General features: G+C 40.2%; 2 protein-coding genes across 2 annotated transcripts in view; both read left to right on the forward strand.

Moving 5' to 3' along the window:
- Positions 1-9,369, forward strand: part of LOC123760612 (dynein axonemal assembly factor 11) — a 68,972-nt gene extending 59,603 nt beyond the window's left edge. The window contains exon 14 of the mRNA XM_069328341.1: positions 7,788-9,369. The gene's annotated coding sequence lies outside the window, so the exon portion shown is untranslated. The remainder of the gene's footprint in view (positions 1-7,787) is intronic.
- Positions 9,370-11,676: 2,307 nt separating this feature from the next.
- Positions 11,677-16,913, forward strand: b6. The gene is made up of 5 exons (XM_045746337.2): positions 11,677-11,829; positions 13,268-13,406; positions 13,787-13,922; positions 16,042-16,262; positions 16,394-16,913. Exons 2-5 carry the CDS (start codon positions 13,290-13,292, stop codon positions 16,691-16,693), a joined length of 774 nt encoding a protein of 257 aa, XP_045602293.2. The 5' UTR covers positions 11,677-11,829; positions 13,268-13,289; the 3' UTR covers positions 16,694-16,913.
- The last annotated feature ends 417 nt before the right edge of the window (positions 16,914-17,330 follow it).

Consider the following 17,330-nt stretch of genomic DNA (forward strand, 5'->3'; position numbering starts at 1 on the left):
CGAGTTTTCAGGTTACGAGCCGTTTCCAGGAACGGATTAAACTTTTAAACCGAGGTACCCCTGTACATATATATACCTGTACATACATACAGTGGCACCTCGACTTACAATTGCCCCGACTTACAATAATTTTGAGTTACAATGTAAATTTGATCAAAAGATGCGACTCGACTTACAATGTCGTCAACTAACGATATTTGTTGGTACACGTTTGGGTCGACTGAGTGCGTGGTTACCGGTCATGCCGGCCAACCTGCCTCAGTTTACTAGAGCTGCCTGCTTAGTGACGATCACGCCAATGAGAAATTCCGTTTTTGTGGTGATTTTTTGCTTTTTGAACATCAAACTGATTATTATGTATTATGCCATGGGTCCCAAGAAAGTCAGTAGTAAGGTTCAACCTAAGAAAATAGTTGAGTAGAGGCAGTAGAGGATGCCCCTTCCTCATTAAGAAAATGTGTGAAGTATGGGAAGAACTGCAAAAGTTTTGTTGAAAAAACTCGCCCAGATAAAACTGTAGCAGGCCATTGCATTGACTTTTAAATGACAATATGATGTCTTACTACAAACAAGTGTTAAAATGTAGGGAAAAACAAGTGTCTTTAGACAGATTCTTAGTAAGACAAGCAAGCAGTGAGCCACATGCAGGAACTACTGTAGTGGTATGCAGGCAAAACATGCCAGAGAGTGTATTCCAGAAAAGTCGTCACTTTTTGATGTTATAATGGAATGGGACTCCCCTTCCAAACAGTAACACCTCTCTTCCTCCCCCTCATCACCATCTTCCATATGATATCAAGAGTCCTCCATAAAGGTAAGATAAACATGTACTGTATTGTAGTTAGATAAAAAAAATTATATACAGTATAAAATGTATTTGTAAGTTAATATTTTGGAGGGTGGGGAACAAATTAATTCAATTCTCTTTGTTTCTTATGGGAAAAATCGCTTCGACTTACGATATTTCGACTTAAGATACGTCTCTGGGAACGGATTACCATCGTAAATCGAGGCCCCACTATATACATACACACATATACTTACACACATACACATACACACATACACATACACACATACACATACACACATACATAGTCACCCATGCATGCACTTGGTAATTTTACAAATCTTGTATTTACCGGTAATTATTTCATCTTTTGATTAATTTGATAATCATTAATGCAACACCACTACATGTTATTTTAAGCTGAATCATATACTGGTATATTTGTTCTTTTGTAAACCTATTAGTACTGTAACACCTCAATTTCTCCATGTTTTATATATATATAATATAAATATATATATATATATATATATATATATATATATATATATATATATATATATATATATATATATATATATATATATATAATGTATATATAATATAATATTTTAGTATTAGTCAATTATTGCTCTCAATATGCTAATAAGTAAAAATGTATAATCTTTATTCATCTCAGGCTCAAGAGTCAAATGTAGTCATTGAAGGCAGTACCATCTTCCATCCATCTGTTCTTTGTAAGAGTAGTATTGTTATTTGTAATAAATACAAAATCTCTAGAAAGAAGTTGTGTGTAGTTTTAGAATGTGTAATTTCCTTGCTTGTATAGTTGCCATTTATGCTTTGGTCACTGTTGAAGCAAGAGGTGATCGTGTACAGTATTACTTTGTTAATCGAAGACAATTTTATGTGCTTATTTAAAGAACTTGAAAGTATATATCTATGGTAATTGTTGTGTATATCTAATGGATGTTAGGATCACTTTTTTTTTTATCGAGGTACAGACGCATTTACGCCACATTAAAAGCACTTTATTGTTCACATAGGTGAAGTTTTTGTCAGCAGTGTTCAACAAAATCACCATTTCTGTTCTGAACTTAAATGCCTATTTTAATCCCAATATTGTATGGGGAAAGTTCAGGGTACAGCATGTCACAAAATTGCTTACAGACTAAGACTTTTTAATGGAAATATAATATTGTAAATGTATACAATAATACTGGTAGCTATTAGCCAAAATACTAATAAGGCATAAAATCTGCACATATATAAGTACTGTAGTATACAATAAGTAGGCTTTTCATATGCATTTGGTTGTTAAAGGTTAATTTTTTAGTTTAAGATTTCTAAAAATAATGAACAGGAAGATCGAACACTTTCAGAAACTAGAAGATAGTGATCATATCAACTCTCTTTTTTTTTCATGTACAAAATAATAACGGGAATCAATAAACTTTATAGGGAAGCATTCCCGAGACCTGGCACTTCAAGAACAAGAGGTCATAGATTTAAACTAAACAAAACTGCCGAAGAAATATATAAAAAAATTCACTTAAGCAGAGTGGTAGACAGAACAAGTTAAGTGAGAAGGTGGTGGAGGCCAAAACCGTCAGTAATTTCAAAGCATTATGACAGAGTACAGTACTGGGAAGACGGGACACTGGGCGTAGCTCTCATCCTGTAACTACACTTAGGTAATTACAAACACATAAAAACATACATACAGTATATATATAATGAAACATGGCCCAGTTTTTGTATGTGAAGAAAAATGGTTACATCAATTAATTATTAAAGCCTCCATTTACAATGAAGATTTATTTATAATTTTTAGTACTGTACAGTAAAAGTATTTTTTACTTGCCTGTACTATCAGCAGTTAATTTGATAAATATGTTAAAGGTTTTGCTGTACCTGTTTAAGACTATTAGTGATTTTACATATACCGGGTATGCTAACGCTGCTGCTAAGGGGGCTATTCATACTTGTCCTTTTCCTTGCAAATGTGCTCCTTATTCCGACTTCTAAGCAGTCATCATATCTCAATCCTTGCCCATTGGCAGGGTCATTGGTTTTCTGTTGCTGGTAATAAACTACGTGCTCTTAAAGGTAGCCTGTCCCCTTGGCCCTCCTCCTACCACCATAACCGGCTGTGGGAAATGACTTTGGCAAGGATACGTATTGGCCATAAGTGTACAACTCTTGAGCACTTAATGGAGCACCGCCCTGCTCCTTATTGTCCAAACTGCATTGTCCCTCTTACAGTTATGCATATTCCTGTTGAATGTCCTGACTTCCTGAAGGTGCACGTCTTGCTTCCCGACTGTCCCTCTCAACACTTGTCACTCGATAAAATCCTTGGTGAATCAGATACTTTTGATATCACTCGTCTTATGCGCTTTTCTAATTTTGGCGTCCTTGGTGATATCTTGCGCCTTTTGAACATCATGCAATTTTGATGGTGCTACATAGTATCCCCAGCTTGGCGCTTTTTTTTGGTAATTACTTATATATATACCGTAATTTGTAAGTAACTTACACTTAGTGCAGACTCGTCTGTAAATCCCTGCCACCAGCATTGAATGTAGTAAAGAACATCTTTCTGGAGGAGCCCCAATGGCTCCCCAATTCCCTCCCTCCATCCCTCTCCTCCCTTCCAGGTTCATCAGTGAGTTGTTCCTTAGTTTCCAGAATTGAGCAGTGGGAGATAGCCGAGGTCACCTGGTGGTGGTAATCGATATTAAAAAGGTTTGAGCTAGTCTGAGTGATTCTCTTGTTTGTAGTTGTTTGCAGTTTGGCAGTTACAAGGCTTTGTTTCCTTTGAACCCTCAAGTTGTCTGCAAAGCTTTGGAGACATTCGGTATGTTTTTCTATTGGGGTGGTGAATTGTCACTCGCCCTCTGTGGGGGGGGGGGGCAGGTTCTGGCTCTGATCCCCAGTAGGCCAAACAGAACTAAGGAGATTGATGTGACCATTAGCATTGAGTTTGTCAGCAAGATGCTGTAGCTTCAGGTAGCCACCTGGGTTCTTCCTGAAAGAGGCATCTCATTACATCCAATGTTCGGTTTTTGGTTGCATTAATTTCAAGGTAAATATAGGGATAGGGTCGAAAAAAAAAAAATTTCAGCCAAAAGGTTAAACATCTCTAAGTATTGTCAAAGATTAAGTTTACAAATTATAATTTCTATCCTATGCAGATAATAGTGCAGTACAGTAATTTGTGATTTATTTGTTATCCTGAATACTCAAGTTGATTTATATACTCATAATGTTATGCTCATTATTTCAAACTAATTTATCTGAATCCAGCATTAATACCTTCATGATAGCCACCTTAATACAGCAGCTGCTGATTTTCACAAATTTGACCAAGACAAAATAGGGAAGTTTTTGTACTTCAAAAATCTTGGCAAGAAGCACTCATTGGTTGGCCCCATGGGTATATTACAAGTTGTTTATGGTACTAGATTGATCATTTTGATAATACATTTTATTGAAATACTTTTAATAAGGTTGTTTGGATTGTAGCATAATTTTACTTGCAGCTTTACTTGCATGTGATTGATGTTTCCTGTAAGCACATTAGCTATGAAACAGATACTGTACACTTTTAGTTATTCTGTCAGAACCAGTTCTTGTGTGTAAGCAGGAAGGTAGGTAATTTTCACTCTAATAGTTTGGACTTGCTGATCATGGAAGTGTAGAAAATTCAAAGCCTAAAAACAAATGTCGATTAGCTTTTTCAATGTTAAGTGACATTATACATTTCCATATGCTGTAGTATGCAATGTTTGCATTAACACTTCTTTCTCCTTACAACTACCTTCTACTAAACTGACCATATATTATAGCATAACCTCAATCATGATTGATGCCAAGGAATTAAATATTTGTTCAGTTTATTAAATATTTGTACAGTAGCAAGTTTGATGTCCATTCAGTTGAGTTCATACTGGTAAAAATAGGAGTATAATCTGTCGACACTTGATAAATATTTTAACAGTAGTGTTTTGTCCTTGCTGTATTTACCTTTGTCGTAAAGACAAAAATTAAAAGTGCAATTAGGCATCAATATATATATATATTGGTTGTTCATTCTGCTGCAATATATTTGTATTTTTGAATTTTTGCAATTATATATTGTGCAATTTTAAGTTTTTATTAAATGCTACAACTGTTAAAGCTTTCCAGGACAAATTTGTTCTTTTTTATATTAGTGCCTAATCTTATGTCTTTAATTAAATTTATTTAGCTAAAATTAATATTCAATTGTAGTTTTATTAGATAAAAAATATCATTGAGAAATTGTTATATTTTCAGTGCATTCTGGTCACAGTTTTTATATTTCATATGCAAATATAAATGACTCGATTATGTAAAATTATTGTTAGTAATATAATTAATAACATAAATATTGACAGATAATGTATATTTTAACATTTTAAACCTGTATAAGGACATTAAATGCAAATTAACTTTACTAGTTTTGTTTTCCCAGGTTAATCTATAGAAGCTATTTCAGGATTACATCAACCAGCTAAGCTGAAACACTCCCTCATAGCTGCTGCCTTGTCATGGTAGGGACATTCCACATGGATGCAGTAATATCATGAAGGGGCTCATCCACTTTCCTTGGGCTGCAATGGCCCCTTTCTGGCCCATTGTCATCGTGAGGGGACTTGGTGGGTGACTGCCGGAGTGCGATGCTCCATGGGTCAGTCCTCTGTCCTTTTGAAGCCTTGTTCTCCTGCTGCTGTCTTCAATTTTGCCAGATATCTTTTCCTTTTCCTTGTGTTTCATTTTTCTCCCCCTCCCCTCTCTTCTCCTTTCTAATTGTCATTTCCCGCCGACCTTTTGCCAGTCTTGATTATTCTTTTGGACTTCTTCTGTTTTGACACCCAGGTGTTTGGGGAGGCATACTCTCTCACCCGTAGAACTGTGGTACCCAACGTCGCGTGCGAGGGGGCGCTTTTATTGTCCCTCCTTCTTTAGTCACTGAACCCGATCTCAATGGACTGACTGTTCTTAAGGTTGCGTTTGTGGGGAGTATACTCTTGACGCACCCCTTAGGGGGGCCCCCGGCAGGACCTGTCTCTTGTTGGGTGTCTTATCCTCTAATTGTGGCTCTGTGGTGGGTATGGGGGCGCATTCGTGAATGAAAGTATTACCTCTCGTTTTCATGTCACTGAATACTGTTAATCTTATGACTTCTCAGGCTCATGAGGTGGGCGACCAAGTCCCTGAGTTGGACTGTGTTGGAAGACCGGGCTCTTTAGCCCTTGGTACATTGGGCCCAGACCTATCTTCCCCTCTGACCCTCCTGACTACTCCACTCGGCTCCCCTCCCTCCTCTGTGGTTTGGTCTAGTCCCAAGCCCCCTGCAGTGACCACCATGTCCCCTGGCACGGCTCAGTCACTCATTGTGACTACTGCGCCTTTTAACCCCTCTCTCTCTGGGAGTTCTCAATGCCGTCCCAGCCACAGCCACAGCCGCACTCGCACGATCCCTTCCCATACTAATACGTTCAATGCCTTGTTTGGTCCTGCTTCGTGGGCTAAATACTTTGATCTCCATCTGGATTCTACACCACCTGACGATATCTCCCTCCATATACACCTTGTTGATTCGGTAGATGCCTCTGTTACTTTTAACCCCATCCGTTTCGGTACACGTGTTGTCGCCGCTCCTTCTCAGGATGCAGCTACCCGCTTAGCCACATTGTCCTGCATTGGGTAGACTCCTGTTCGGGTCCCCAAAATTGCTTGGTTAAATGCCAGTGTTGGCACTGTTCTCCCGCACTATGTTGCAACTCGTGTTCGGGACCTAAAAGACTGCCATGAGGATATTAAACATATCCCAAAGTCCAAGGCCATCCTGTCCTCTGGGTGGACACGTTCACTCGACCCCTCGTGATCGTTGTCATTAGCCCCTACGAGTTGTGAAAATCACGTTCGATAGTAGGACCCTTCCGCCCTCTATCATTCTTGCTGATGCCAGGTGCTCCATTCAGGCGTACATCCCCTCTCCTAGACTTTGTAATAAGTGCTGGAAGTTCAGGCATGGTTCCCTCAAATGCTCAAGTCTTGTCTCTGCCCCATGTGTGGGGGCGATGACCACTCTAAAACAGATTGCTCTTCTCCCCAGGCCTGCTGCCTCAATTGTGAGGAGGCCCATCCTACTTTCTCCTGCACGTGTATACACTACAAGCTTGAGAAAGCCGTCCTCAACATGAAACACCAGGATCGTTTGGCTTTTCCTGAAGCGAGAAACCAAGGGACCTACTATCAAAACTACTTTTGATAGTAGGTCCCTCCCATTTAACGTAATTCTTGCTGGTGCTAGATGCTCCGTTCAGGAGTACAGCCACAGTCCACGGTTCTTCAACGTCCTACCAGCGAGCATCAGAAATATTGCCGGAACAACCGTGGACATCTTCAAAAGGAAACTAGATTGTTTTCTTCAAGGAGTGCCGGACCAACTGGGCTTTGATGGGTATGTGGGCCTGAGGGCTGCTCCAAGCAACAGCCTGGTGGACCAAACTCTCACAAGTCAAGTCTGGCCTCGTGCCGGGCTTGGGGAGTAGAAGAACTCCCAGAACCCCATCAAACAGGTATCAAGCAGGTAACCCCTCTCCTCGCCTCTGCAATAGGTGCTGGAGATTTGGACATAGTCCCTCCAAATGCACAAGTGTCAGTGCCACTTGTGTGGAGACTCAGGTTATTCTAAGACAGGGAAATCTTCTTCCCAAGTTCACCGTACCTTCTTCCGAGCATGTATGCACTACAAATCTGAGCCCCAAGCCCTTCATTGCACGAAACGTTATGCGTATTAGTGGCTTTAGGTATTGTATGTACCAGTTCTATCTATAAATCCAACATTATGTTTGTAACTCATCATCTATGTATGTACTTTTACCTGAATAAAAATTTGAATTTGAATTGAATTGAGGAAGTCATCCTCAATTTGAAACATCACGATCATTTATTTTTTCCTCAGGTGAGGCGCCAGGTACACAGTCTACCCTCTTTCTCTGGCACGTCTTATGTTCGTGTGATGCTTTCCACTTTATTTCGCAACCACCTCTGGTGCAATTCCAGGGACCCACAGCCTAGAAGAAGAGAACAGAGCATTCAGAGAAAAACTTGCTATTTAACTCTGTATATGTGAGTGTTCACGTCTCCTACCACCCCTTTTTTTTATGTTGTACTTTTTATTATACAGTACAAGGTTATACAGTTACATATCTGATTGTTTACAAAAGTAAAAGAGAACATTAAGAGGAAATAAGGGGAAGTTTGTTTCATAGAGGCTGTAGATTTCTTTGAATTCGTCTGACGCCGGACAGGAACAGAGGATCCAGCGGGCATTCCGGCTCTGGATTGCTTCACTGAGGCGCTGGAAGAGAAAACTTGCCGCTCTAGGGTCTCTGGTAGTGTCAATGAGCCTGGAACCAAGATCCTTAAGAAACTTTCCTGCGTTCTCTCCCCATGGACCTAAGGTCTCAGATCCTATTGGATGGAAGTTGTACCGGTGATCTATTTCCCTATACTTGGTTGACTTGTCTCTTTCTATGTGTGTGTCGCTGCACAGCTCCTGCTTGGCCAACAGAGGTCAATGTATGTGGTTGCCAGGGTGGATACACAAATGTAGTCCCACGCCAACTGTCTGCCACCCTTCCAAGGATGTAGTGCGAGTCCATGAGGTCGGCCAGCAAAGATAACAGCTATGGTGCAATAGATTGTGAGGGCTCTATTTCTGCTGGACACTGGGCAGAGGCAAGGCTCCTTTTAATGATGGCATTGACTTAATCATGTCTAGAGTGCCAACCGCCAGATTTTCTACAGTGCTGGCCATGCAATCCATATTCGTTTACCTCTTCCGTGCCACAAATATACCAATGAACAGTGTGGATAGGTGCAGGAAGGTGGAGAGTGACTGCAATACGGAGCTGCTGTTGATCAAGACGTGTGCCTGTCGCAGACATACGAACTGCCAAAAGGAAGTCCCCTGCATGGGGAGCCTGCACAGCTATTAGGCGTGCACGATCACTGGGGGATTGTTGCGGCCTCCAGCAAAGTTGTGGCTTCTTTGACTACAATGGGGCTGTCCCAGTTGGATTGTTTCTTAGCTTTCAACATGGTCTGTGTGCTGGGTCTGCCATGGTACCCAATTTTGTGTCGCACTCCATGCAGTGGGGCGTCCTGTATCCATGCTAAGTCACAAAGGTTGTCAGGTAGAATTTCCTTAACCAGGTCATCTGATGCAGAGGAGGAAGACAGGAAGGCTGGGACAGCAATTTGGGTGGCAGTGCCGACACCAAGCCGCCGAGCTTAACAGGAAGAGTGGCTTGTTTCCACTGGCATTCGTTGAGGGAGAGGTTGACAACTTTTTCTAGCATGGTATTCAGCAATAGGTCATACTCATCAAGCTTTGGGCTGTCGTAGGATAGGGCGCACCTCAGAAAGTAGGTTAGCCTCGGAAGGGATAGGCATTTAGTGAAGAGATAAAAAGCATCGTGGGCATCGATGTCATCTATCATGTTTTCCATCCTGAGGTCTGATTTTTTTATCAATACTGTATTATATATATATATATATATATATATATATATATATATATATATATATGTCGTACCTAGTAGCCAGAACTCACTTCTCAGCCTACTATTCAAGGCCCGATTTGCCTAATAAGCCAAGTTTTCCTGAATTAATATATTTACTATAATTTTATTCTTATGAAATGATAAAGCAACCCTTTTCTCTATGTATGAGGTCAATTTTTTTTTATTGGAGTTAAAATTAACGTAGATATATGACCGAACCTAACCAACCCTACCTAACCTAACCTATATTTATAGGTAAGGTTAGGTTAGGTAGCCAAAAAAATCTAGGTTAGGTTAGGTTAGGTTGGTTAGGTAGACGAAAAAACATTAATTCATGAAAACTTGGCTTATTAGGCAAATCGGGCCTTGAATAGTAGGCTGAGAAGTGCGTTCTGGCTATTAGGTACGACATATATATATATATATATATATATATATATATATATATATAATATATAATGTCGTGCCTAGCAGGCAGAACGCACTTCTCGGCCTACTATGCAAGGCCCGATTTGCATAATAGGAAAAGTGATTTTCTTTATTTTCAATAAATTGTTTCCAATTAGTTTATTTGAATTATTATTATTGTTATATTAATAACATAAATTATTGACTTAACGGTGTTAGTTTAGGTTTGTTTAAGATAGGATAGGTTAGGTTGGGTAGGGTTGGTTAGGTTCGGTCATATATCTACGTTAGTTTTAACTCAAATTTAAAAAAAAATAACTCATACATATTGAAATGAATAACTTTATCATTTCATAAGGTTAAAATATTGAAAAATATATAAATTCAGGAAAACTTGGCTTATTAGGCAAATTGGGTTTTGCATAGTAGGCCGAGTACGACGTTCTGGCTACTAGGTACATATATATATAAAATATAAAATATAAAATATAAAAGCATGTAGTAACATTAAACTAGGATACTTTAGGAGGTCGGGTGGTCAGTTCAGTGCTGACACACTCCCATATAATGTTAGTTAACTTCAAAGTCAGTTTAAGGTGTTTCATGAGTATAAATGGCCTCTGATTTGAAATACAAATCGGAGATGTTTCTGAAGAGGGGGACAAAGAAACAGTTGCGCAGTGCTTCCCGCGCATCTGCGCGGGAAGCCCGGGGCCATATAAATTCCAGGGCAGAGAGGGGCTCCCTCGGACCATCTGGTCACCATTTGGTCCGGGAGACATCTCCCGTCACGCAGGGTGCAGTCGCGCCTCCACAGATCTCCAGTATCAGCTTTTGATACTGGTAATGGCTCAAAAGGGCCACCACTTACGGGCTATTCATGCCCGTGCCACCTCTTGGGTGGCTTAATCTTTATCAATCATCAATCGGGGCTCCCTCTCTCTCCACCCGACCGTCGCAGTACTCGAAACTGCGTCATGCTTTGTGCCAGTCATGCTCTGTCTTCCACACCGCAAGTGGGGAGGGGGTGCAGCGCCGGTCCCCACCGAATCACCTTCTGTGGTTGAGTGTTCAATAAAACCCTTGAACTGTATGTTTAACACATCTCTAACCCTGTCAATGGAGGACAGAAGAAAATGTATATATGCTGGTTAGCATTGTAAATGTGTGGCCACGTCTGTGGTAGAAAATAATAAAAAAAAATAAAAATAAAAATAAAAATCCTTGGCGGACGGCCTCACGCCCTGGGAAAACTCCCATTTGTCATATCAGTTTTCCCCAGTCACTAGGTATTTTCTGCCCGCCTGTTAATTCTAGGATTTCCCATTATGTCTTGGTCGGGCTCCGTTAAGTGTTGTGTCTATACACTTTATTTCCCCTTTGTGTCCTGACTGTTATACCTAGTTCTAATTACATTTCTTCTGCCATTAGGTTTCTGCAGAACGTGTTCGCCATGCCACTAGGCTATGGTTACTACTACGGGGGTACATTTTAAGTTAATTTAGTCCTCAGACATGGACATGTTACATTTGTTAATTCCTACTTATATTATTTACATGTTCTGCAGAATTTCATTTATTAATAAAAATTTAAGCCCATTCGGCCTGTGTCTTTTTCCCCCTGGTCAGAAACCGTACAGTATTTCCTCTGGCTTGGGTTTCTCCACTGGCAAGTAAAATCCCATCTGGGTCACAAATATCCTGTTAATTGTGGGATAAATACCCCAGATTTATATCTGGTCGTTTGTTTAACGGTAGCCTATTATAATTTTTTTGACATTAAAATTTGCTGACAGTATTTCTAGCCTATACACCATAAAGGGGAACTTTGTATTTCTTAAGGGGAAAAAGAGTGATCTTTGTATTCGCAATCTTTGTGTTCGTGGAAATAGGTGCGCCGGGACTATTTAAGATTGCCTCACGTGTCACATTCGTTAATGTGGCTCCGGGCTCCGACACCAGACGTTGAAGGAGTTCAGTCGCGTGGACGTCCTCAACGGAGCATCGTCAATTTTGCATTTTCATCAAGGTACTGTCATTATATTGTGAACGTTCGGTGATACATATATATTTAGTTGGTCATTTAAAATATAACCCTCATGGAGCGCTGCAGTAGGCCTAGTGTCTCATATTTGGTGGGTCAAGTTTAAATCCAATACCTCTTACCCATATTCCTGTCATATCAGTTGTTGAAACCTATTATATTGTCTAATAAGACGAGCTCGGGTTCCATTCCACTCGGCCCCCAACCCTGTTCCTAAACCATTGCTTAATAATATTCCTCCTAAAATGAGTTCTGGCGGGTTTCAACAGTTTTATAACCCTTTTAATATTAATATCCCTCTAGTTTGATTTCGGGCTACAACGACAGTTGTGCCGGACGTCTCTGCTTTTCCTTGGAGAGTAAAACACGAAGCCTGGTGACTATATGTACACGTTGCCTATGAGCTGAAACTAACGTACGTGTCTTGCGGCAGATAAGAACACTGTCAGGAAAATATTTAAATAGTCCCTCAGGATCATCTGTCTTGTTCATGCGCATAACCCACTTTAAAACCTCACCATATTTCTCCTTTCCTTCCTCTCCATTTCCTCTTCGGCTTCACCTTCTTCCAACCCACTCCCTCTTCCCTTACAACTTCTTTCTCCCCATTCCCTCTTCCCATTTACCTTCTTCCTCCCTATTCCCTCTTCCTTTCACCTTTTTCCTCCCCATTTCCTTTCACCTATTCCTCCCCATTCCTCCTTTCCTTTCGCCTTATTCCTCCCCATTCCCTCTTCCATCATATCTCTCCACATTTTCTCCATTCATCCCTATCTCCCTACCCTCTCCCCTCTTCCCCTCCGACGTCGAGCAGGTTGACATTTTCATGCATATATAAAGCAAAAAAAATCACGGAAATTAGCAGGTACATCGTGAGTAACTTCAACAATCTACGGACAGTACATCCCCGATTTCGTTTCCGAATTAATTAAAATTGCTTAGGGGTGTTGGGTTACAAGCTATATTTCTTAAGCAATTTAAGAGCCTATCCCGCATATCCGTCCCATACCCCATAGACATTCTCTCTTATGGTATAGATATTAGGACTACTTTTAGAACCCATTGCTTTAAATTGAAAGGAAAAATAGTTGTATACTTCAACACCCTCGCTATTTAACTTTTGTTGTTCCCTGTTTTCCCCCAAGCCTGATCTCACAGATGTAGTATAAAGGCTCATTATTCTAACCTGGTGTTCTCAAGTCACAGAATTAACAACCGAGAGCAACTCCTCAACGTCGCCTACATACAGGACATTACCGCTAAATACAGGAGGGAAATAAAGATAAATTATATGAATTCGGTGTCAAAAAATATATAAAATTCTGTTAACAAATTATTATCAATGGAAAGCGCCAAGGCTTATTTTAATTATTACTTTTATACAGTATTGTCTTGCAATAATTTAATTAAGTGTTGTATATAGTGTGTGAAGGTGTGAGGAGAGGATGGCAGTGTGGTGGAGTGTGGTGGTGGTGGTGGTGGCGGCGGTGCTCCACACCTCTCAAGCCGCACACTTTCCCAGCAAGACCTCCAGCCTGTGCCAGGAAAACAGCCTGCAAAAGGTACCTACCGTTCCTGCACTTCCTCATATCAAGTTTGCTTAGCGAATATTTTATTAATTATATGAAACAGTGTTGTGCATTCAAATAGAGCTTTTTTTAAATTCGAGATATAGTGTATTAGGCTTCGTTTATATCTTCATAGTTCATTAGAAATGCAGTATTCATTAATTTTTGTCAGGGGCAAGTAGCCTGTATGTATGTGTGTGTGTGTGTATATATATATATATATATATATATATATATATATATATATATATATATATATATATATATATATATATATATATATATATATATATATATATATATATATATTATAGGCTTATAGGAAGTCATTGAGAATGTAGAGAGTAATAGAGAATAACGGGACTTGGTCGCAGCTGATGCTGAATCAGACGGGCTACGTGCAGTACGTCCACTACTTCACCCAGTTCCCGCGCCTCACCGCCTTTACTATGCACTACTGGTTCAACCTCATCAGCACCAACCGCACCTCAACCTCCTTCAATTATGGATGTAAGTATACCTCCTTCGATCGACTTGGGTACATTTGGTTTCCAGGTGCCCGGAAACTTAAAGGTGCCCAGGTTTCTTATTGCCCGACCATGAAGCAAAGTTTCTCTAGAAATGATCAGCCAGGCAATTGCTGTTTGTGGCCTGCAAGCTCACATAACTACCACAACCTAGCAGGTCTAACAAGCCTTGATAAACATGGTGAATTTATTTATAAATATTTATTTTGTTATAGCAATATTTCTTTTATTTACTGGGAGGGAAGGGAGGGAACTATCATGAGAAAGTGCTAATTCATTACGACTATTTAGCACTACTTGTAAAGAATCAAGATAAGGATTTGGGATGGGACGGAGGATAGAATGGCGCCCAACCACTCCGACGGTCTGGAATTGAATGCTAACCCGTCTTCAGGGAGGAGATCCTCTCGAAGAAATGGATTGGCAATGACCACATAATTAGTGTTATTCTATCCGTAGTTAGGTTAGGTTACTTTAGGTTAAGGTTTGGTAAGGTTAGGTTTGGTGTTAAGAATGGACTAGTGTTTGCTCTGTGAGAGGCCAGTAGCTAAGGTCAAGGAGTTCCTAAAACAGTGGAGTTAGGTTAGGCCCGGCCCCCAGGGAAGACAATTCCCTGCAAATAATATTTAACCTAAACGGTCTGAAGTCTAGAGATTACCCACCTCACTACAACAAGGCTAAAAGGACACTCCGATTACAAAACCTTAGTTATTATTTATTAACCCCTAATACCCCCCCCCCCTCAAGTATCCTTAAGGGATAGAACACTCACTGGAAAACAACAACACGTGGTCACTCTAGTCACCTCCAGAGATAACACTTGGAGCTCCAAAACACTGGGTTAGAGGACACAAACGATTACTACAGTGGCACAGTAATCTACAGTATGGTACATAACTTAGTCACAGAATAAGAAGAGAGAAGAGAGGAGGAGGAGGAGGAAGATGTAAATAAACAGCTCACACGGTCACATGACCAGAGCGCAAAAGAACCCAGCAGAGATGAAGGAGCAAGCTACTCTCTCCTCCTCCATGTGGCCCCTGCCTGAAGTATACTAAACTGATCGTACAGTAACAATCATCACAAGTCTTCCAAGACAACTCTTTTTGCTTGATACTTTAACAATTCTAAGAATAGCTAACATCTAGTTTTACATATACTAATAATCAATTAACACAGAGTATACCAGCTCTGTGAGCAACAAGGTTAATCTTACGTCTAGCAGAGAAGTGGAACCATCAACCAAGAAAGTTCTAGTTTCCCTTTAATATAAGTTATGCTGTTAATTAAATATCCCTGTTACATAACCCAACCTATCAATTAATGTTCTAATATTTACTTAAATAATTACCCACCCATAATCCCTAACAGTCAGGGCCTATCACTACCAAAATACTTAAATGACTGACCCCTGCATGAATCTAAAAGAACTCTATCTAACCTTGGTTTCCTGGTAGAGCCAATTACGAACCCAGAGTTGTAACATTAGGCTAGGTTTCATTGTGCGTGGTTACGTTAATATGGTATATTATTGACAATGTGAAATATGGAATTTGAAAACTATATAAGTGTACCCAAGAATTCCGTTTACAGGAAAACCAAATTCTTCAAATAAAACGTTTTCAAGCATACACTTTTATATTTTAAACCAACAATTTATAATACATTAAAGTTGTAACTTGAGAACAATTTCTGTTTAGGACAAAGGTTCATTTGCCAGTTTATAAGTAGACTAATACTGGAACCGTAATATGCATTCAGACCATAACAAATTTCTAGATATCTATACGGATGGTTTGAAAGTGGGGCGTCGTTTCTCATAGTAATAGATTTGATCTGAGGCCTAATTACCTACATCATTTTTCACTCCATTAGGTTGTTATCTTAGTGTACAGATTATAGATTCCATGTTAGCGCTTATTGTTCATTTTTTTCTAATTCTGATACCTCACCTGAAATGGAAGATGTGATCTCCTCAAGGGATTATGGCACCTGTCGACGCGTTAGATTCTTGTCAAAGGGACCGGAGGAGGAAGGTATGGTTTTGCAATATTGGTAAACCACATTACCAGAGTGTTTACGTCTGGCTTCCTTTGTTCCAGTGAATGAACTGAGCACCAACAACAACCTGACGGTTCAGCTGGTAAAGGAAGGCCAGCAGTTCTGGACGCTGCAGATCAACGACCAAATGGTGAGCAAAGTTCCGTCCAAGTTCGTCGGGGTGGGGGAGTGGCACCACATGCTGCACTCCTGGGACTCCGCCACCGGCCAGTGGAGTGTTTTCATGGACGGCAAGCTTCTCTCTCATGGCTTTGATCCCAAGGTGAGGCCAATGCCGAATACTGTGCTGATTTTTTTTGTTTACAAAAATTATATCTTACATCTGAATCATAAATGTGATTGTCATAAAACTTTGTCCATAAGAACGCCGTTAACAGTGTTTTCTCCACCCAGAGCGTGGGGCTGGTGGTCCCAGGAGGAGGGGTGGCTGTATCCGGTCAGCACCAGAAGACGGCAATAACTGGGGGCATGGACAGGGGGGAAGGCTTGGAGGGCTGGTTCACCCTCTTCCAGCTATCAGCGCAGTCTATCAAGGACCCAACATCCAACAGAGCCGCCAACGTTGTCGCCTCCCTCACTTCAAAATGTACAGAAGACTTTGGTGGTGACGTCATAAGTTGGCGCAAAACCCCACGGAAGGGCTATGGAGGCGTCGCGGAGACTCCTGGCAGGGAGGTGTGTGGCGCCTTTTAGACGATGGCATCGAAGCTACCATGGCACCTGCAGTTGTAAAAAGATGTCCTCGATGAGACAAGAGCTCCGGCGGTAGCTGGGAAGTCTTCTTTTAGCCCCCAAAGGTTACTCAAATACAAGGGGGATATTTTACTTGTGCTGTCCAAAAATATTTATAGAATTCAGAGACTGACGTTTGTTTATTTTTTTTAAGAAGTAAAAACTAATGCTTTGTCTTTGACTCTAATAGTTTTCATTATTAATTCCTGATAAGATTTGTTGAGTTCATAATTAACCGGTTAAGTAAGTGATTAAAGAACTGGTAAGTATTGTTTCTTTTAGTATTGATTAATTATTACATTTATTACATGGGAGTGAAAGACTGTTTGCTCCAGAATCCAGAAAATCGATTTATTGATAGTCTTTAATTTATAAATAATATTCAAGGCCAGTGTCGTGTTGTTCTGTAGTTATTTCCTGCGGATTTGGAGAGAATATACATTTGTAACTACTATCAAGCACCATGAAGGTAATCTTTACACCAGCACCATGAAGGTAATCTTTACACCAGCACCATGAAGGTAATCTTTACACCAACACCATGAAGGTAATCTTTACACCAGCACCATGAAGGTAATCTTTACACCAACACCATGAA

This window comes from Procambarus clarkii, chromosome 21, assembly GCF_040958095.1.
Source record: "Procambarus clarkii isolate CNS0578487 chromosome 21, FALCON_Pclarkii_2.0, whole genome shotgun sequence".
NCBI lineage: Eukaryota > Metazoa > Arthropoda > Malacostraca > Decapoda > Cambaridae > Procambarus > Procambarus clarkii.